At 34.2% G+C, this 22,703-nt stretch overlaps 1 protein-coding gene and 1 pseudogene across 4 annotated transcripts; one reads left to right on the forward strand and one right to left on the reverse strand.

Annotated features, from left to right (window-relative positions):
• Positions 1 to 1,587: 1,587 nt before the first annotated feature.
• LOC149740247 (uncharacterized) lies at positions 1,588 to 3,312 on the reverse strand (annotated as a pseudogene).
• Positions 3,313 to 5,415: 2,103 nt separating this feature from the next.
• On the forward strand, positions 5,416 to 22,438 carry LOC149740248 (putative phospholipid-transporting ATPase IA). Of its 4 annotated transcripts, XM_089894166.1 has the most exons (30): positions 5,479 to 5,573; positions 6,741 to 6,819; positions 7,177 to 7,285; positions 7,479 to 7,578; positions 8,045 to 8,143; positions 8,989 to 9,075; positions 9,587 to 9,730; positions 9,996 to 10,123; positions 10,436 to 10,604; positions 11,173 to 11,278; positions 11,597 to 11,724; positions 12,176 to 12,342; positions 12,740 to 12,809; positions 13,394 to 13,530; positions 14,161 to 14,263; positions 14,859 to 15,024; positions 15,323 to 15,414; positions 16,089 to 16,178; positions 16,388 to 16,591; positions 17,198 to 17,425; positions 17,899 to 18,045; positions 18,317 to 18,427; positions 18,778 to 18,852; positions 19,259 to 19,460; positions 19,923 to 19,984; positions 20,046 to 20,102; positions 20,418 to 20,614; positions 21,111 to 21,212; positions 21,294 to 21,376; positions 21,692 to 22,438. In XM_089894166.1, exons 2-29 carry the CDS (start codon positions 6,762 to 6,764, stop codon positions 21,367 to 21,369), a joined length of 3,414 nt encoding a protein of 1,137 aa, XP_089750292.1. In that variant the 5' UTR covers positions 5,479 to 5,573; positions 6,741 to 6,761; the 3' UTR covers positions 21,370 to 21,376; positions 21,692 to 22,438. The 4 variants fall into 4 exon arrangements, with proteins under 4 accessions (XP_089750291.1, XP_089750292.1, XP_089750293.1 ...); XM_089894167.1 differs by lacking the exon at positions 21,294 to 21,376 and having other exon boundaries at positions 21,111 to 21,266; positions 21,692 to 21,920; XM_089894164.1 differs by lacking the exon at positions 21,294 to 21,376 and having other exon boundaries at positions 5,480 to 5,573.
• Positions 22,439 to 22,703: the final 265 nt, after the last annotated feature.

Below are 22,703 nucleotides of genomic sequence, written 5' to 3' on the forward strand. Positions count from 1 at the left end.
CTCTTTTCCTGTTAAACTATTACGTATTTACAGAATTATAAAGTCGTATAGCATTATGAATCAAAAGTGTTTGGTTAATTGTTAAAAACACGATAATTAAACATTGGTTAATTGTTATTATTAATTGGTTAATTGTTAAAAACAAAAATACGATATACTACATACCTACTGATATTTAACGATTGTATTTTTGCAGAGAAGTCAGCAAATAAAGCTGCAGATGAAAAGCGCAAGGTATAGTCTTATGATTTAGTAATAAAATATAACAATATAAATTTGAATAAATAAAAAAATATACCTTTTGGTACAAATAAATTTTACTTTGTAATAAACTTGTGTAGAATTCGTGAACTTTCGGCCTTTATTTGACGTAACTATTACGTAAACGTTTGACGTAACTATATTATGTAAACACCTTTGCAGATGAAGAATAAAGACGAAGACGCCGATGAAGGATACACGGTTTGAGATTTGAGGTTTATAAGTATGAGTTGTATGTATATGTATGTCTGTCTGTTGTACTCTTGTTCTGCTGGACCTAATGTTGCCAGCTGTTTTTTAGTCAGTCACTATTTTAGTGCATTTTGCATTTCATTGAAATATATGCAATAAAACTATGGCGAACATCTTGCTGGATCAGATTTTGTTGTTGTACACAAGTGATCAAATCTTTTAACCCATTCTGTATTGTCCTAATCACTTTGTGAGAACGCTATGTTGGTACACAAATACTCGAGTAATATTAACACGCAGTATAATAGGCGCATAAATGGGATAGAATTCCAATTATTATATTGTAATGTAAACTTCCCCACGTGAATAAATTTATATTAACGTCATGTAGCGTGATTGGGACGATGGCCACGTCACAATTACGCTACGACGTCGATACGCTGGGTCAGAGCATTGTCCTAACCCTGCGTTCGGTGCGGTTACGTCAGTTTTGATTGAGTTACTTAACGGTCGGGTTGTTGCGTGGACGATGCCGCCAGTGATGCTACGCTCGGTTTTAGGTCACTATGTTATCAATGCGGTACCTATCATCCTGACGCAGTTTTGTAACGGTCGATGCGGTGCGTAACACCCGGACGTTATTATATTGTGTGAAGATACGACGAGAGTATCGCGGTACCAACATGGCGACTTACCTTTGGATTAAAACATGCGGTTGGACATTCAGTACACTGCAGATGATTATCCTTCCGGATTTGAACCATATTTTCTTTGAAGATGTTTCAATGATTATGTCCGCTTTAATTTTTTTTAACCGCGTCTCCTTTTTGTATGATTGAGCTGTTTTGTTTGTTGCATGTCTGGCACATGTATGTCGCTGCACTCGTTCTACCATTTTTGTCTTTTTGTTGGTGTGTTCCATGTTGTGCACATTGTCTATGTGCTTCGTTGTACTATTTTTGTCTATATGGTTTGTTTTACCTTGCCTAGGTATGGCAAGGGGTTTCTCACCAGAGTAGAAACCCACTACCATTGGCTGGGGGCTTGTCGTGCCGTAGTGGCTTTCCACCAACGCCAGCCACATAAACTGTGAAGGTATTCTAAACCTGTTTCTATTTTTCAGAAGCTCCAATAAGAGTGATCACGTTTATTGTTATTTAAATACAACTCAATATGATTTAATTTATGCAGTATTGTTGAATTGGTAGCCAGCACGCTTTTAGACTACTGTTATTTTGCTCTTAATTTCCTTCTATTCGTTGTATTAATTTAATAACTTGTATTGTGTATTAGTATAATAATCATATATATTGATTCTAAGAAAGTTGCAATATCGTTTGTTGCCCGATAAAATTTGTTTTAGTGGCCAGTAAACATGTTTACAAGATAGTACCTTCGTTAACACTAAAAAAAAACTTGAAGTTGTTGGTATACATAAGAAGCCATATACAGATATTCATATGTCGACCAGACCAGCTTAGCTGCACCATATAAAACGATACGAAGCACAAAATAAGCATGCTATTTGGTGCCATATCTGATATTTTATCTGTGTACTACGAAAAATCTAAGCATAGTTTATTTTAACAAAGGTTGCCTATCATCTGCAGTATCTACTTTACCATCTGTGATGTCTGACTTGGTGTTTTCACGTGCAAGCATACTAGGACTAGTAGAGAGCAACTGACGCCGAGATTTTGCTGCTTCAATCTTTCTATGCACATCCACATACACATCGGTCTCATCAACTATTTCTTCTTGTATTAGTTCCTCCATCACGTCTTCGAGGGTAATCAAGCCAAGCACGACGTCCTCAGGTTTCAGCTTAGCAGCCATGGCAGTGTTGCTAGCGCTCGCTTGTTCTTCCACTACAATAAACATGTGACTTTTCCCAAGTTGGAACAAATTGAGAACATCAAAGAGGCCTGTGGAGTGAGGAACCTTTAACAAAGGACGCTTGTGCTCTTCGAATACTTTCCTGAGCGGCAAGTTAGCATTGGGATCAACTTTAATCAAATTCTTCACGAGAATTAACCCGATCAAATTATCAGGCGTGCCTTCATAGATTGGTACACGAGAGTGTCCACTGCTTAGCAGCAAATTAATGGTGGTTTTGTCCATAACACCATTTACATCTAAAGAAAACACGCTTTCCATCGGGGTGCACACTTGTATTACTTGTTTATCTCTCATAGCAAGTGCACCTTTGATGACAGTGACCTCATCCGCAGTTAAAGGTTCTTCATTTTCTTCCGTTTTGTGCAAGGAGACCAGTGCACTTAGCTCTGCTCTTCGAAAAAAGGTTGTATGTTCTTTGCCCAAAACACAATCTAAAATCTTAGACAGTGGCCAAGAGATAGGGAATGTAATAAACATGAGTTCGTATACAAGTGGAGATAAGGTGGATCCAATTGCAAGACCATACCGCGTGAATAAGGCCTGTGGTACAACTTCCCCAAAGATTAAGACAGCGGTGACCGATACAATAATAGCAGTTACTGGATTTGAAATTCGATCGAGAAAGAGTGGCATACTTTCCACAGCTGCTGCATTAGAAAGCAGTAACGTAACCAACAGCAGGTGGTGCCTTTTAACCAAAGGTAATATTCGCTTTGCGTGTTTCTGTTCATTAGGTTTTCCATCAGTAGACAAGACTGTTAAACTCATTAAATCCAATGAAAAAAGTCCCATAGTTAAACCACTCATTAACCCAGCCGTTAAAACAAGTACAACGTATACGCAGAGGTATATCCAGAACAGCTCATCATGATACGTCAGTATTTCTTCAGGTTTATAAGTCACTCCATTGCAAATTATTATATCTTCCTTTTCCAAATAACAAGTTATATTTCTCGTCATTTTTACAAGTCTAACAAAAGCACAAAATTAATTAAATTTGATTCTAACAAAAGCACAAAATTAATTAAATTTGATTATACTATCTGTGTGGACTTCAGCGCACAATAACCCACACGCATATTCTAGAGCAGTGCTGGGGTATGTCCTCATGACTCTCATAGACCGTTGTTAATTGTTTAATACACGATCAGGATTTCTGGATATTATGTGCTAAAGGTGTCCCATCTTCCCCCACCCGCTACTATATTAACAAAAAACGCTAAGAAAACTAGCTCGAGTTTCCACTAACATACTCGCTGATTATTCGAATGAGCAGAAATAACAAAACTACGATTTTATTTCCGTAAATACTGAGGCAGATAAGGTCTGGATTCAACACGAAAAGGCCCGGTAGCCCTGATTTGAAGGTCCCGCATACAGTTTGACTGACGTTAGTAAACAAAACTCTTAAGTTATCTTGCAACTTTTGCGGTTTGAACGAAAGTAAATCTTTCGCCCTAAAACTTGATTTCGCAGTAACGACTAACGGACGTATCGCTAGGTACATAAACTTCTGTTCGTTGCTTATCTGTTTTGTGCCTAGATTTGTATCTGAAGCAGAGAAAAGTCACGTGTTTGTGAGGTAACGCGAACTTCGACAGGACATAGTCCGATGCTTTACCGTGGCCATCGTGACAGGGAGACAAGGTATTGTTCTACAGGACATTGCAACCTATAGACCAGCATACTGCAATAGCGATACATATATTGTAATCTCTATACCTTGTTAGTCAGAGTCATTCGATATCCAACATGCCTGCGTGGTTCAGCAGTGACACATAATCCAACCGGTACCTTTAATTTCTAAAACATGCCTGTGCTGCATGGGTTGTGAATAAATTAAGCTCGATTTATCCTCGCGTGTACTGGAAAACGACAGTCGTAATAACATACGAATGCTGAATGTTTTATAGGCCTACACCTCGTGCCAGCTTACGAGTTAGGTTAAGTCTCTTGCCCAAAGATGCATACGCCCGTAATGACAGCGAAGACTAGTGTTGAATCCATTATACCTCAGAGTTGTTTATATTACAAGACACAACATTATTGGTTGTAAATAAGGTATTAAAATTACGAGACAAGAAACGTCTCCAACAGTATATATACTAATCCGTGATATCGCCCTAAAACCATATAACTTGAGTTTGGAATAATTGGGCAACGTGTACTTTCGGGGCCCGTCTTCCCCCACTCTACTATATCTAAAGTTTATTCTCACGAAAATTATATAATTGTATATTTTATGCGATTAATGAATATTCCCAACTAATATATATTTTTGTTTGTTTGTTTTCATTTTACGAATAAATTCTGGGTGTTTAATTTAAACAGTGTTTAAATTTTGTGCCAGTGGCTGCATAGGACAGTAAGGTGTCTATGCCATGGTGACTAGTAGAAACTACAAAGTATCAAAAATGGTGGCTTGAGGTTTCGTTATGCATACTGTATACTAGAATCACCTTGGTACTGAATATTCAAGTTCAAACTACAAAGGTCTGCATACATACCGTCGGCAGCCATACATACACCAAGGTCTAAGCAGCCACAATAGTGTAGAAAGCTAGCGTCTAATATCTGATGTAGATCGTAGATGTATATTCGTGCAAAAGATCTATTTGTCTTAATGGTTTAACTTTTTTGTAATGTTAATATTACTTTACACTTTATTAGTCAAGTCACTCTGTGTATTGCCGTTCTATGTAACTGCAATGTTTCTGTAACCCTATCACAGAAAGAAAATAAGCGCACAGACATCTCACAACAAAAATCTTTTTAAGAATGTTTTAGTTTTTTAATCGGTCTTACTGCAAAACTTTTGCTGTTCGGTTATGTTTTTTAATATGACGGCACAAAGTAAGTAACGGCACATGTGACGCATCTCGGTTAAAAAATACGGTAATGATTACGAGCTGGAACAAAAGCAATTTTATTTTTATATTTTAAAAACCGTTTTTGTGATGTCATTGAATTTATAGTCAGTTGTGGCGACCCCGGAATTGGCGGAATACAGTCAGGCGCCCCGCTCCGGGGTCGCGACCCTCGTGTTGGGGACCACGGGTTTAAACAATATTAAACCAAATTATAAAGTGGCAATAACTTACCAGTTACCACTTACAATCCTTTTAATCATTTTCATTATTAGAGTTAAGGTTGATCTGCCTCTGCTTGTTCTAGTAACATGGAGAGAATAAGAGAATTTTTTGGAGACCGCGGGATTCAAGGTATGTTCCTGTCCTTACTTTACTGCTTGTATCGCATGCTTTGAAAAATTGCATCCTGTAACCTCTGTTTCGAATGATTAATGATTGGAACTTGTTCTGTTTCACGTGGCGGGGCAATGACAGTTGTTGTTTTAACATAGTTGTTCTGTTTCATACACCTCATGCCTAAGTTACTACACAAGAAACTTTGTGGATTGGTATTTTCTAAGGTTTTTTATTTTACCATATTGGTGACAATTGAGACTTCACATGAAAGACCACTGGGTTAAAGGAATTGTCAAATACTGTCCTACCAAAGGGCACATATACCCATATTAATAGCAGCAACGAGCCTTTAGCTCTTAACCTGTTGGTTGGAGTCAAACTTACCACCATGTCACAGCACTGCGCATGATATTATTATATTTATACACCTAAATGTATGTGTTGTTGAACTTGTTGTTTTTGTTGGTGACTGGAATTTGATTTATATTTGGTGGCGGTGTTGTATCACTTTTAGTAAAAAAAAGATGAAAAAATTGAGATAGGCATTATTCTCCATAATGGTTCAATTCTCCTACACAACAGAGGTGTCTTGATTTTCAAGTGGTTATTCAAGTTGTTTTGAGTTAAGGCTGAATAAACAGAGCCTAACGCAGCCGCCTCCTGTCTCTCTTCAGTGTAACTGAACTGACCATGCTATCTTGTAGTGATAAAAAGGTTGAATCTCCAGTGTAGCTTACAATGCATTGGCAGCCACAGAGAAAGAGCCGCATTGATTATGCAGTCTTGTAAGAAAAAGTTCTGACAATGTTAACTTGGCATTCCAATCAATAAGTTTCGCCAGAGTAGGGGACACAATGCGTTGAGCCTGCCAGCAGTGTTATGTTGTCTTACTTTGTTGCTCATATGGATGTTGGTGGCTAAGGTTGCTTCAAAACAGTGAAAAACTGTTAAATGTTATTGTTTTTGTTAAGAGAAAGTAGCATGCAAGTATCAGAGTACAGTTGATGTGACTGGCACGAAAAACACAATAAAAACATGTATGTAAACTGAATGAAATAAACTATGAAATAACTATGTAAAAAAACAGCTTCGTGGTTGAATATTCAGTTTATTTTCATGTTGCTTCAAAAAGACAGATTGCTAAGTGGGTTTACCGATAGTTAATTTGATTTTTTGTCCCAGTCACATTTGAGGTATGCTACTATGGAACATATAAAGCTTGAGGTGATGCCTTCAAACAGTGTAGCTCCAGCCCCTTCTGGCAAGTATATCATGTTGATGCGTTGGGCCTTTTTTTATAGATTATGCGTGATGGATGTCTCATTAATATTGCAAGCGGCTTAATTCCACTTGGTTATAGGAATACCTTCGAAAATATTTCTCATGTTTGTGGTTAAATTTGTTTTATTTCATGCATGTCAGATGACAATATAATGAATATGATGTTAAATACATTAGAATTTATTTGAAATGTTGTTTCATTCACACATTTAGTAATAAAATTAATAGAACCTATTAACATATTACATAGAATAGTGCATGTTTGCTATCATAGAATTGCAGTTGAGCCATTGAATTCCTGCTGTTTTTAGCTAATAATATGTTGATTTAATTACAGTGCCATTTGGCAACTCGAGTGTATCTGCCTCACAACAAGACAACGGAACAAGGACAATATATTTCAACCAACCATTAGAAGAACAAACATTTTTAAAAAATGAAATCAGGTAATTGTTGCAAAAATGCAAAGAATAAGTTTGAAAGCTCATTTTATTATTACTTCCTGCTATGCAAGGCTTGTCATCTGTGTTTGTTATTGTTTATTGTTGTTTGTAAGTTGATCAGCTTGCACTGCAGTTTTTTTGCATAGCTTTACCACAGTGAAAAATTAAAGTTTGCTTGTATTGTATGATTCCACAGCACAGGAAAATATAACTTTCTTACATTTCTGCCGTTGTTCTTGTTCGAGCAGTTCCGAAAAGTATTTAACATTTTCTTCCTCATCATCTGCATTCTGCAGGTTAGTGACATTTAAAAAGCTATTTATTTTCAATGTTATGCAATCGGAATCATAATATCAGTTTACAACTTCCCTTTGTATTCGCAACGCCTTGAATGCAAAGCACCGCTGGTATTGGGACCCCCTTGTGTACCTGCCACTAAAAGTCAATTAGTTACGCTTCCCATCTCCGATTACAAAGCGCTGAATTTGTGTTTCATGCGGCTTGAAATGACTATGTTTTGTTCTGTATCATTAGGCAAACAGGTTAGGCTGTTTGTTTTGTGTCGCCAAGTGTTATTTAATTTTGAATTAGGTCTGTTTTATTTTTTAAAAGAAGGCACTATATAATGTAAAGCTTTTTTTATAGCTTTTCTCCGTATTGAACACTTAATTGTTTAAAACGTTTACTTAAAACAATAGTCTAATATTTCACTTCTGTTTTTAAACAATGGACATCGAAATTTAATTCATTTGTTTTTTTTAGCAAATTCCAGGTATTTCTCCGACTGGAAAATACACAACAATTGTACCCCTTGTGTTTATTCTACTTGTTGCTGCTATAAAAGAAATAGTAGAAGATTATGTGAGTAACATCCGTGCATTATTATGGTGTACATATTTTAAACTGTTTGGTGTTTTTAAGAGCTTCATAGTTTGAAAAAAGTAATTGTAAACATTAGTTCTGCTGATAGGCTGCAATTTCACACAACATAGGGAAATTTAAATTAACCGATTAAATACTTTATGAGATGAGACTTTCCATATCCAGTTAGATCCAAGCATAAGACCTCACAACTTAATCTTATGCATTTAAAACATTGAAAGATAAAGATTGTCTATTTTGACTTTTTCTTAAATTAACATGGTAACATATTTAATACCACTATGGGCATATGGTGCTTAAAATGTCCTTTCTCAATACATGATCTTGTGGTTAAGTGCTCTAGATTGGAAAGCACAGCTTTCTATTCAAGTAGGATTGTGGTTTTATTAGGCATTACGTAATAACTTCAACCAATCCTTCATGTTGCTTTGCTATCTAATGTCATGTCATTAGTCTGGACTTTTCAAAATACTAACTCTAGAAGTGCACGTTTCTGTTACTAACTCTAGGAGTGCACATTTCTGTTGTTAAATCTTGGAGTTGAGTGTATATTTCTATACCATTCATCCTTTTTATTATCCACCTAAAACAAAACCTTGTTTGTAATTTTAAAGCAGAACAAACCATGCTTAAACTATAGTATTAAAATACAATATATTCACTCTACTTAATTTAAAATTTCCAAATTTCCATTGTCAAGGCCCAATAGACTGGAAAGCAGTTGGTTAAATACAGATACATTCAACTTTTATATTTCCATATAAAAATAACTCCACCATTCTAAGCATGGTGTAAAATCTGAAAACATGATTCCATTGTTTCAGAAACGTCACCGCGCAGATGACGCAGTTAACAATCGAAAAGTGGAAGTTTTTCGAGATGGAACTTTTGTTGAGTTAGCTTGGACTCAGGTGTGTAACACAGCAGCCCTTTCACGTTTGCTTATCAATAATGCATGGGGCGGGTTTCTAGTGTTAATTCAAACATCGATACTCATGAAAATTACAACACTACTTTTTATGTTGTTATCCTATGCCTGTACGAAGCATTATAAAAATCAATAGCTGTAAAGGAACGGGAGCAGAACTATATGAAATGACGATTGTGGAAAATTTTCTTTATTTTAACGTACATGAAATATATCTAGATGTTTTTAAGATAAATAGGTTCAACAGGATAATTAGCATAAAAAATTAATGAATTCCTATTTTTGTGATGTTTTCATACATGTGCCACTGAAATATGCTCCATTTACTTGACAACCTTTAGAATTTCAATTCAAAGTTGACAACAAAATGATGGCTTACCACAGCCACATAGTTTGTGGTTTCATTTTGCTCCTGAATAGAAATCACACAATGCAGCTCAGTGCGGCAGTACTCTCCTTCCCATATAAACAGTTAACCATGCCATAAAACTCAGGTTGTGGTTGGAGATATTGTAAAAGTTGTCAGTGGGAAGTTTTTTCCGGCCGACCTTATCCTACTCTCTTCAAGTGAACCACAAGCAATGTGTTACATTGAAACTGCTAACTTGGACGGCGAAACCAACTTAAAAATACGCCAGGTATAACGAAAGTGTGCCTATGGAAATATAAATGAGGAAAACCAAAAAATAATTAAATTAAAACTGCTTTTTTTAATTTGAGATTACAGGAATTTTAAAAATGCCCAATTTTCTGCTCTTACACTAATTGCCCTTGTATGTACACAACGCTAGTGTTTCCGTATAAATTTGCAATATTTTATCATAATTTAATATATTTTAGGACTAATTTTGTTTCAAATGTGTCTGTATTAGTTTAATGTATTTTTTTTACTTTAAATACCAGGGTATACCGGCTACAAGTGAAATACAAAGCAGTGAAGATTTGTTGCAACTGCATGGCATGATAGAATGTGAGAGTCCGAACAGACATCTCTACAGCTTCAATGGTTCTATTAAACTCAATGAAGACAGGTTTGTTGGTTAGAAATTTTGTTGGTTTTTTAAATTAAAAAACTTTTGGAAGTAACATGACTTAAAGAAAGTTTGCATGCCACTTTTTTAAAAAAAAAATCTGAAAATAAAATTCAAACGTATTGGCAACTCTGGTGGTTTTAGACTCTTTGCATATGAGAGTTTTTAGTTGGAAATTAAAAAAATTAAAAACTTCTGGGAGTAACATTAGTTGAATCTGCATGTAGGCTTGTGGTTTTCTTGAAATAACATTTAACTGTACTGGATCATAAATGCTTATCTAAATATATTAACTCTTTCCAACTTGTATAGGTTGCTTCCTCTTGGTCCTGATCAGATCTTACTGCGTGGTGCCATGCTTCGAAATACAAAGTGGATATTTGGTGTTGTTGTGTACACAGGTCATGAATCTAAGCTCATGAAAAATGCCAATCGTGCACCTCTGAAAATGTCAAATGTCGACAGAACAACAAATATGCAGGTATAGGAAGTCTGCCTATTTTGAGCTGCTTAATAATACCTATTGCTTTAACAAACTGGTGCATGGCGTTAACCATGTAAATTGTTTGCCCAAAACACGGCACTCTCTGTTTAAAGGTTGTTCAAATTCTTTATGGGATTTTGAGCATTTTCTGCTTTTACAAGTTTAAGTGCAAGTTCAAGTAGCTGGTATATATCAGTTCCTTGTGGGATCTGTAATGTTTATTCAACACCATGTTTAGTCTGTTGGCTGCAGGGTACTCGTTTCTTAGCAGTACCACAATGCTAGATTACCATAGTTTCGGTGGTTCCTTAATTTAATTTTTTAAAAAGGTTTAGTATCGTTTGGTTAGTTCTAAATTGATTTTTTTATGCCAACACCCAAACTTTTTCAACATTTTTTAAGTTTTAAATTCTTAACAAATATATATACTTCTATACATTAAAACTGAATGCTTTTGCACGTCAGAACGCAACCACATTTTACTATGTTGAAACAATAATCTGATAATCCAATATCAGTGTTTCTTATCAATTTTTTAATCAGCGATGTTATTGATTTCCCACAGATTTGGTTTCTGATGGCTGTCCTTATCGTTATATCATTGGCCTCTGCTATTGGTAGCGAGGTGTGGAAGAAAGAGACAACTCAACGTTGGTACTTGAATGATACAGGTGAAGTGAACTTAACTTGTACAAACACAAAGGGCAGACCCCCATGTTGTTTTATGTTGTTTGGTGGAATGCACCATACTTGGTATATCATCTGCTCAAGCAGGTTTTATTGTTATATTATTGATTTTTAATTTTGAATGAATGACTGACATTTAGAAAACCCTTAATGTTTCACTGGTTTTTAGGTTTTCAGGTTTTCAGCTATTTTCAATTAGTGTTTTGGCCCCCGGACACATATGCTTCCATGGCAACCTTTAACCAGCATCCTCTGAATGGATAATCATTTTGTAATTAATATGTTTTGTGTTTGTTATATAGGTACTGGTCCGAAGGGTTTTTTCATGGAGTTACTCACCTTCATAATCCTCTACAATAACCTTGTTCCCATCTCCCTACTTGTAACACTTGAAGTGGTCAAGTTCATACAAGCAATCTTTATAAACTCTGTGAGTTGCTCTGCCCATTATTTTGAGATTTACATTTAGCTACCTTTACATCTTTATAATTCATATTTTAAATAGTTTGCATTAGAATGCTGTTTTATAGCTTAACGACTGCCATGTTTGACTTCCTTTTGTTTTTTAGTTATTTTATAATACATGTTTTCTTACTGTTCATGAGAAATAAACAAAGTGTTATTTTGTTTTCTGGACATGTTTGTGCAGCTTAATATGTAGCTCCTGTTAATAAATAACTCATGTGCATTGTATTTGTTGATTTAACTTTACAAACTGCTGCATTGTCATTACGCACTTGGCAAATGAAACACTGTATTGTTTGCAGTGATTTTTAAACTGTTCATTTTTTGGGCAAAAATTTATAACAAAATAAAAACTGAGGAATTTTTATTTTAATAAAACAGAAAATATATATCTAAAATATATATTTTCAATTTAGGACCTCGACATGTACTTTGAGCCGACTGACACACCAGCCATGGCTCGTACTTCAAACTTGAATGAAGAGCTTGGGCAAGTCAAGTACATTTTTTCGGACAAAACTGGGACACTTACCGAGAACATAATGGAGTTCAAAAAGTGCTCAGTAGCTGGAATTAAGTACGGGTAAGTGGTGTTTGGTGTTGTGTTGTTACAAGTATCAGACAAACTAAAAAACATATTGATGTACAGAATTCAGTAGCATACAAGTAAACCCTTTTCTTAGTATAATGTATTCTTTAGGCCCACAACTGCTTTTACCAACAACAAAAAAAACTGTTTCAGTTCTCAATATTTAAATAACATTTTCCCAGTCAATAAGGCCTCAATCTATAACTATATTTAAAAAAAAAACAAAACCTTAATTATTCACAAAGTAACATACATAGTAACTCAAAAGCTGGCACAAGGTATATAAAGAGGACACCCGTGTTTTACGACTGTCTTTTTCTGGCCATTTAAGGATAAAGTAAGTTACAGGTTACATTCATTCATATTCCTTAAATACATATTTACTTAAAAGGGAGGGGATTTCGGAACGACCAGGCTGCTATTTCTATGATGAAAGCTTTGTTGAAAATCTTCAAACCAATGTACGTTGTGCTTATTCCACCATACTCTGTCAATATTGTCGGTTATTTTACTTAACAATAAGTTACTATTCATTGTTGTCAGTAGATGTGTGGAGGAAGTTTCAATTTACATTCATCATATGTGGGTTCTAACTTCCTTTTTCCTCATTGGGGAATCAAACAAATATTTATTCCCTTTGTGGATTGATTCATATATATATATACATAACATGTTCAAGGATTCTACAACCTTAAGTTTTAGGTTAAACTTAAAATAAAAATACTGATAAAAAATATAGGCCTACTAGATAAGTGGATTTTATAAAAGTATGTACAAGTAAAGTAAATGACTACTTTATTTGTATATTGATGACTAGCTGAAATATATCAATCCTCTATGGGATGTGTAATGTTTTCCACACTAGTCTGGTTGAGGTTAACTAATGTATTATATGTCCCCATAGTTTGAAAACCACTGCTATAGTTTGTTTTCTATAAAAAAAAAACAGAAAAAACTGACTCTTGCGTTTCACTACATGTTTTATATGCTTTAAGTTTAGTAGTTTTTTCTAAAAACTCTAAAAACAAATAAAAAATATTTTTAGTCAAACTACGTGCATGAGTTTACGACCATGATGTCAGTCTGCCACACGGTGGTGCCAGAGAAGGTGGAGAAGGTCGATCAACCCACTTCGAGTAACCGTGACGACCAAGATGGAGATGATAACTTGGAAAACATACAGTAAGTGCTCCATTTAATGTGTGTCAGGTTCTATATTGTATCAAAAGACACATGAAATTTGGCATATTGCTCTATATGGCTTATATTTTGAGCTTATTGGCAAGAATTTTGCTGGCCAAAGTTCTGTTAATTCTCTTGCCAGGAGAGCTCAAAATACAAGCATAACATAAGTAGCAGCAACAGTCTATACTATATATTAGTTGTGTTACTGTAATGCATTTGAAAATGTCATTAAATATAGGCTACTAGCAAACTGTCGGTTGAATTTAAAATTACTTGAAAAAGTTTTATTTTCATGCTACATTTATTGGAATTGTGTATTTGCTAAACACTTCGTATTCTTTTTTTTATTCATTCACATTGTGTTAACAGCAACTTTATTGTTTATCATGAGTTGCCACATTCTATGGTTAACATTAACAAGACAGACCTCTAATTTTGAGAAAATGTTAAGTAGCCTTTTTAAAAAAAAAAGTTTTTTTCTCGATTTTTCGAAAAAAAAAGAAAGTTTTTTTTCTCGATTTTTTGAAAAAAAATTTAATTATTTTTTAACTAGTTTTTAAACTTTGTCCAAAATTTTTTTGGAAGGAAATTTTAGGTAAAAAAGTAATTAATTGATCAACATCCCAGGTATCAATCGTCATCTCCAGATGAGAACGCGATAGTGAAAGCTGCTCGTAACCTTGGTTATGTTTTCTGTGTTCGAACCCCAACCCATGTTGTTGTGCGTTGTGTGAGTATTTCTTATTAGTTGGAACTTTATTTGCCTTTTATCTCTCTCCAAAAAGAAGGATTGAATGTGTTATATTGGAGACTATGTGATAGTTAAGGCTCATCATAACCTAAACCAGAAAATTAAGTTCATAATTATGGTAGGTTTTGAACTGGCAGGTTTAGTTTATAAATTTGAAAAAATGATGTTCCGTTTTTGAAGGCTAAAATCGGGTAAATGGTATAGCCTGAATTTACGGCCTTAATTCTCCTGCATACTGTGTGTAGAAATGGACTTTTACAATGGGTGTCGTAAAGTATTTTATTCTACATGAGTGAGGACAAGGTCCTACAGTGAGACACACTTTGGGTACTTAAATTATGGCCAGAGTTGGCTTGTTACTCTCTCAATAAGAGTTAACTTTCTTTTCTATGTGGGTGTTAAGGACCTAGATTTGGCCCATTCACCCAACACTCAGGGATTTAGGCCAGATTTTGCCTATAAACACAACACCCATGAAGCTATAAATCAATTATGCGACCAGTGCAACTCCGTCCAACTTCCATCCAAAACATAGTCCCTCTACTCCAAGAGCTAACTTTAAATATTTGAACAGCAAGGTAAAGATGAGAGTTATGAGGTCCTCAATGTCCTCGAGTTCAGCAGCACAAGGAAGAGGATGTCCGTGATCGTGCGTGCTCCAGATGGCAGGATCATCCTCATGTGCAAAGGAGCAGACAACGTCATCTTTGAAAGGTTGTCTGAAAAATCACAATTCAAATGTAAGTTTTCTATGATATTTGCAGAAGTAGACATGAAATTTAAAAACTTGTGTCTGCAAAATAATAAATGCATTGAAAGATCTATTAGACTAGTATTGAATATTAAGATTGAGGTTGATATTAATGTAGCTTTGGTTTTAAAGCTTTTATATTTATCAAACCATGTCTTATTATAATATTTCTAACTTTCCTTAATTTGACAAACATTAAACTTTTGCTTTGATTTAATAAATTTTATGGAAATGGGATTTAAGCTTTTCAAAAAGATGTTTAAATTTTTTTAATGTTTTTTTTTTAGTTGAAACTGAAAATCATCTGCGTGATTACGCACGTGATGGATTACGAACTTTGTGTTTCGCTCAAACAGAACTCAATGAAGCAGCTTACAAGGTAAGGTTGCCATAGTTGCTATTGTGCCATCAATATTGGCCATGTAAGTAGGCTTATAGGTCTAATAGTGGTTATTGTTGATCGAACAGCAGTTATTATTATATTCGAGACTGCTTTCCACGTACCTTTAATTTTTAATGCTTACGTTTAATCTTAAATTTCTTGACTAAAATCAAATCATAAAATTTATTCATAAATTATACATTTGTAATTGAGTTTTACACAGTTCCTTAACTTTAGAGAGTTAGAAAATCAGTGTTTGTGTTGTACAAGCAGGGCGTATACAAGGTGGGGTCACCAGGGTCCGAACCCCCCTTCCTTTGAATATTATGTTGTAAGTTTAGAACCCTCCTTTTGAAAAATATTAAGGAGTTATAATAGTGCAGTTTAAAACCAATCTTACGCGTTTCCTATTATGTGCGTTATTATTTATGTCAGTCAGGGTATGCTTTTATCGAACATTTTATACCCGTCCATTTTGTAAGCAAAAACTTGCGGACACCCCCTCCTTTTAAATTCCTGGTTACGCCACTGCGTACAAGTAACACTAAATACATTGCTCACAAAAATAATTGAGTTTAAGTAATGGTGGACCAAAGATGTTTCACCAAATACTGGCATCATCAGTCTTTTATTAATATAAAATAAGACGAATGCTTTGTTTTTGTTGCCAGAAATGGAACGACACAGTTTATTATGAAGCCAGCACTGCCGTTGTGGATCGTGACAAAAAACTGTCTGATGCATATGAGGCAATTGAGAAGGTGGGTAAGGCCATTTACATTATCATCATATTGGTATTTATGAGTAAAACTGTAAGGTTTTTTTATATTGTATTTGTTTTCCACAGAGTGTAAATTCTATGTAAAAAACAGCTCGAATAAAATCCATAAAATTTTCATTTATAAGCTAAAAAATATTCTTTTTTAATTTCATTAAATTTTTGTTTTCAAGAAAAGTTTTCATTTTTTAGAATCTATTTCTTCTTGGAACTTCTGCTATTGAGGATAAGTTACAGCAAGGAGTCCCAGAAACAATCGCTACTTTATCTGCTGCTGATATTAAGATATGGGTGCTTACGGGTGATAAGCAAGAGACTGCCATCAACATTGCATATTCCTCTCAACTTGTCAACAACGATATGTCTCTCGTTATATTAAACGACTCAACACTTGAGGTATTGACTCAATTAATAATATTTTCTGTTCGTTTTTAATTATATGTAGTTATTTTGTTACATTTTTTTCTGGTGTAATCTGAGGTAGAAACTCAAAAACTCAAGTATAACATATGTCTGTTCTTTTTTATTCATTAGAACCTCTTTTATAAAACTTTTTTAATAATAATATGTGTTTCTTTGTTTTTAATTATATGCACTAATTTTGATACAACTTTTTATGTTTTTTTGGTAAAATTTTGTTAACATTTGATTTTATTTTTTTTGTTAATGTTTAAACTTATTGTGTTCAATATGTCTTAAATTTGATATTATGTTTGGCTGGTATAAGCTAGTGAAGATTAATATCTAACAGACATAAACATTGAAATAATCAAGCTCACCAAGTAAACATTGTTGCATATGATATGTCTACAGTCCACACAGTTATACACGTACAGTACCACACGTCCATACTCATCTACTTCTAAAATTACTTCTAAAATCCAAATAATTAACTTTTATACTAATTACAATAACATTAATAAACTTTAAAAAAAATTTTTCCCTAAGTCAGATTTTTCGTTCAGGTCCACCGAATCAAACTAAAAAAACTTTTTCATCCAGAAAACAAAACAAACCATGGAAGAAGCCATATGTGATATAAGGAAGGAACTAACATGCTTGGAGGAAGCACCCGAGACCTCGAAATTTGCATTGATAGTAACAGGATCCACTCTACAGCATGCGCTTCATAAGGAACTTGAAGAGACGTTTCTTGACCTGGCTCTCTCTTGTAAAGCAGTTGTCTGCTGTCGAGTGTCACCCATACAGAAAGCAATGATTGTTGAATTGGTGAGAATTGATTGTATTTGATTTATTTAGTCAAGAATCCTCCCCTTTATTAATTACTTTAATGCTGTTGTAATAGTTTTTTTTATAATTTATGAAATTTTTGTTTGAGCTAAATATGTTGTTGCAGCGTTTTTAGACCAAGATTCATTTTAAATACTTTATAACGCTTTTTTTTAGATCATTTGACCTTATATTTTTCAGTCATTATAGCAACCTTATAAGCTGTTAAAAAATATGTTTTGTACAAACTTGATGTATACGAGAAAAGTATGGAGAAAAAAGATTATTCAAGTGTAATGTGACCCTAAAACTATAAGATCCTTTTTTTAAGAACTTTTTTTTTAATTTAGAATTATATTCTTTTTAAGACTAATAAGCTTTTTAAGACTTTTTAAGACTAATATTCTTTTTAAGACTAATAAGAAAGACTAATAATATCCTCTATAATATATTTCTATTCTTAACCATTTCAGGTAAAGAAGAATTGTAATGCGATCACACTTGCTATTGGCGATGGAGCAAACGATGTTAGTATGATACAAGCAGCTCATGTTGGTGTTGGTATCAGTGGACAAGAAGGACTTCAAGCTGCTAACTCATCTGATTACTCCATAGCACAAGTGCGAGAAGCGTAGTTAATAAATCTGTGGGGAGAATTAAAACATTTTTTTTTATATTACAACTTGATTTTTGTGATAATTCTAATGTACAACTATTTACTGCTTTGGGGTAACTTTTGTTGTTTTTTAATTCTTTTTTAACCAAATACAAAATAAGACAATAAAAAATGTTAAATTTTGAACATTTTTTATAAGTTTTTACAATTTTTTTTTGGTAAATCCAAATTTTTTTTGGGGTAATACTTTAAAATAGTTTTAACATTTTTTTTAGTTTGCTTTCCTGGGCAAACTCCTTCTAGTACACGGTGCATGGAACTACAATCGACTGACCAAATGTATTCTCTTCTCATTCTACAAGAATATATGTCTATACTTGATTGAGGTAAGGACCAGTATGTAAAAATATGTCTAATTTTAATATGTTTGTTTAACTGTGTAACAGTTACTGCTAATTGGAGGCGCTTCGTATATTTTTTGAGCAATGTGATATTTTTAATAATATATGTCTAGAAAACTTTTAAATTCCTAATATATTATTTTGTAGGCTATTTAAATTAGGCCCTGTTGTTTTTTTATGTTTTATTTAATTGTGGAATTTTCTTTTTTTTTTCTTACATATAACTCTAAAACAACAGCCTTGTATACTATGGTTTTTGTCCTGTTTTTGCAACGTTGCACACTTGATAAGTTGATATTTGCGTGTGTAAGCTGACCTTAGTTTTCCACCCACAGCTGTGGTTCGCATTCTACAACGGATTCTCGGGTCAAATTCTCTTCGATCGATGGACCATATCCTTCTACAATGTGGTGAGTATTCACTGGTTTTCTTTCTGTTTTAAAACTTTTGCCTTTTGAAATATTTTTGACGCTAACAACAAATTCTTAGAGTTTCCTATCCTTTTGTTTGTGTTGTTTGAGTTCCTAATTTAAATTTGAGGTTTTTAATCCATGTCCCAAGGGCCAAGGCTCACTGGTGCACTATATTAGCATATTACTTAAACTACATGAGAATGAGATTCTAAAGTAAAAAGCAATATTTTTTTGTTCAAATAGTTTAAAACTAGATGCACTGCATCACTTCGTTAACTTTTCAGTGCAAAAAAAGCAAAACATTTTTTTTTAACTAGTTCAAAACTTATCTTCTTTTTTTTTATATTTTTTTCCAGTGTAAAATGCCCTTGTAAAAACTAAAATAAAAATTTGCCATCTACAGTTCTTCACTGCACTTCCACCATTTACACTCGGTTTATTTGAACGCACATGCAGTAGTAAAGTGATGTTAAAACACCCCCAGCTCTACTCAATATCACAGAGTGCATCGAAATATAATGCTAAAGTGTTCTGGGCCATGTTTGCCAACGCAACTGTTCATTCACTCATGTTGTTCTACATACCAATGTATTCTATGAGAAGTGGTGAGATAATTTTTAAAAAGTAATTATAGTTTTGACCATGGCATGTTATTTGGGTAATGGGCCAAATTTGGCTTAAATTCCAGATCCTTGACAAGGAAATAGCTTTTTTTTCTTTTTGGATTATATTCTTATAATAAACGAAAATGAATCATGTAGTAGGAGGGGGAAGATAAAAGATGGGACACCTTTTCATTCTACTTTTTCGTCCCATTTGGTAGTTAACAAAGAACATTCAAAGAATTGTAAAACCGGATCCTCACAACCTCCATATTTAAAATTCGAAGATGTTGTGTTTTTAAAGAATCAAATGTGTTTTATCAGATGTGGACAACAATTGACACTTAAACAACTTTATTTTTAAGTTTCCATCTGGTAAACTCTTAGTTACAATTTTGTCAAGCTCAACTCATACTTAAGACCAGGCAAAACTAAATTTTACTAACAAGTAATTTTTATTTCCAGAAATTGCGTTTTCGTCGGGAAAGACAGGCGGTTATTTATTCTTAGGAAACTTTGTCTACACAGTAAGTTGTTCTTATATTTTTTATTTTGGTTTGTATTTTTTATGAATGTTTCATTTTTTAGTTCACTGTCATAACCGTTTGCCTAAAAGCTGGGTTGGAATCGGGAACTTGGACAATTGTGAGTATTATTTTGCATTGATTATTTGATGACACTTATGACAGACATTTTAACCAAAGATTTTGAACTTATGATCATTACCTTTTAGTTGAAATAATTTTTAGTTTTTGCTTGTCGTTACAACAATAACTTTGACATTTTTTTGGTATTATGAGGTAATACTATGTGTATATATGGGTTTTTTTTATAAAAATAATTAAGAAAATTAGTGTGTAAAAATTGGTGTACGAGAAAAAAGTATTTTTTCCATAGAAAAACAAGAATGTTGTTTCTTGTGATTGAACATCATGTATAGAATATTCGTTGTTGTTTTAGTTAACTCACATTGCCGTATGGGGAAGTTTCGCAATCTGGCTTATCTTCTTTGGCATCTACTCCCACATCTTCTCCATTCTTCCTCTCGGATCAGAGATGTTGGGACAAGCAGACAACGTGATGGCGAGTCCTGTCTTCTGGCTCGGCCTAATCCTCGTACCTCCCATGGTCCTGTTCAGGGATCTTTTATGGAAAGTGTGAGTAAAATAAAGAAATGCCGCTTGTTTATCTTTGTACAGCAGCAAAACGACTTAAATAAAACTTACTGGGTGTTGGGGTAATGGGCCAAATCTGACCTAAATCTCAGGTCCTCTGACAGGGATCTTACTCGCATATAATCAAAAAGCATCAAAACAACAATTGTGATAACATCTTCCTTTCTTCCTACACCTTGTTTGGTTAAAAATATTCATTCTGTCTTTATTTTATATATGGATATTGGAAAACTGCTGTCATCTGTTACACTGCTCCCACTTTAGTTGTGGAAATAGGATCGTTAATTATTGGTTCTTGAATAAAACTCATTTCCCATATTGTTTTTCCTAGACTAGGCCATGCTCCTTTATAACTATTTGTGCTTGTTTACCAAATGTCACTGTTAAAAATATTCTAAAGGCTAAAAATACACCTAATCTAGATCTTAAAACTTCACTACTTTGGGACAAAATATAATTTCCTTTACTGCACAAACAGATTTCGTCGTCGATTCCAGAAATCTGTGGTTGAGAGAGTACAGGAGCTGGAAGTGGAACACATTGATCCTCAAAAGACCATCCTTGATGGTGCACGACAAAGGTTACGTGGTCTTCAATACCGGCGTTTGTGTTAGGCCACATTTTCTATTGTTTTGTAAGTTGTGTGTGTGTGGAAATTCAGATACCAACAACCGAGGGGTGAAGGCCTAAAGTTCGGGATTTTAGATGCATACGAGATGTTTAAGGCAGCCAGTTAACTGTCGGGTGAGATTCCACGCTTAATTTTCATGCACTTCCAATCGGGTGGTTTGGTGATGGTTACTTCCCTTCAGTGCCTTGAATGCTCCTTAATTTTGGTGTTTGTGGAAAGTTTTGTAATTTCTAGCAATCATGAATACTTGTGCGCGATTAGTTAGGCATGAATGTTGCGTGTGTGAATCAGTTCCTTACCTCACTCATTTAACATCACTTGACCTTTCTGTAGTGATTTAGCTGAGCTAGCTTCTTACTAATTGCAGTAACGAATAACCATAATAACCTTAAATAACTGAAGCAATAACTTGTTCTTGGTATCTTCAGCTTGTCCGAACGAGCTCATCTTCTGCGGAACATGTTTGGAATGGGAAGAAACGGAAGTCGAACTGGCTCTGATCTTCAACTCCAGGAGGATAGGGATCGCAGCTCTTCACTGAGATCGCTGCAAGATGCAAATCACGGGTATGCGTTTTCCCAGGAAGAGGGAGGTGTGGTGTCTCAGTCGCAACTAATCCGACAATACAACACGTCAAATGAGCGCGGCAGCTAAAAATATATTTATTTGTTGCCTTTTAATTTTATTACTTTTTACGCTAGGTGGAATGCAGAAAAAATGGGCCAATTGTTTTTCTCACCTCATATGTTTAACCTATATTTAAATTTGTGTGCATACAATAAACTAACGTATTACCTTCTCCGCTATATTAGACATATATATTTGTTATCCTATCGTTTCCAAGCAAATAAAAAACTTGTATTCTATTACAACTTACACTAAAAGGTTGAAAAACCATAATTTTCTTTTACGTAAAATTTTTTGTTGGGCAAAAAGTGCAAACATCGTATATTCATATGAAGCATTACACATGCGTTGTTTTGGCGACTGTTACTGTTTCACTTTTTTATTTCTGTTATTCGATATTAAGCAGTTTACTGTGCTTGCTTTTGTTGTACAGATTTATTTTTACTTTTCGTTTTGGTTTCAAAATTGTTGTTGTCAAGGATAAAATTATCCATGTGTGAAATAAATTGACATTGTTACACTATTACACCATAGTATGCTGAAGTGAATTAGGATTGTACACAAAATCACGTTTATTATAATATTCAGATAATAATCCTAGGCAGTAAGTTATTACATAACGAGTTGAGTTACAAATGATACAATTCACAATTGGTCACTATTGCAACATTATTGTTAGTCACAATTAATATTGACATCCAATATTGCATAATTACCGTATCTAGTTTAACTTTACAGTTCAACACACGGTCCCAGAGTTGTAGATTGGGTAATTACAGATCTACGTTATTTTTTTAAATTGGAACTTGCCCA

Source organism: Ciona robusta, chromosome 2, assembly GCF_009617815.1.
Source record: "Ciona robusta chromosome 2, ASM961781v2".
Taxonomy (NCBI): Eukaryota; Metazoa; Chordata; class Ascidiacea; order Phlebobranchia; family Cionidae; genus Ciona; species Ciona robusta.

Excerpts from the sequence above, each read along its gene's own strand:
- LOC149740248 (XM_089894164.1), top strand. The coding sequence starts at position 6,762 with ATGGAACATATAAAGCTTGAGGTGATGCCTTCAAACAGTGTAGCTCCA. Across the intron at positions 16,179-16,387 it reads CATATGAGGCAATTGAGAAG|AATCTATTTCTTCTTGGAAC; the intron begins GTGGGTAAGGCC and ends TTCATTTTTTAG. Across the intron at positions 18,046-18,316 it reads CTGATTACTCCATAGCACAA|TTTGCTTTCCTGGGCAAACT; the intron begins GTGCGAGAAGCG and ends CATTTTTTTTAG.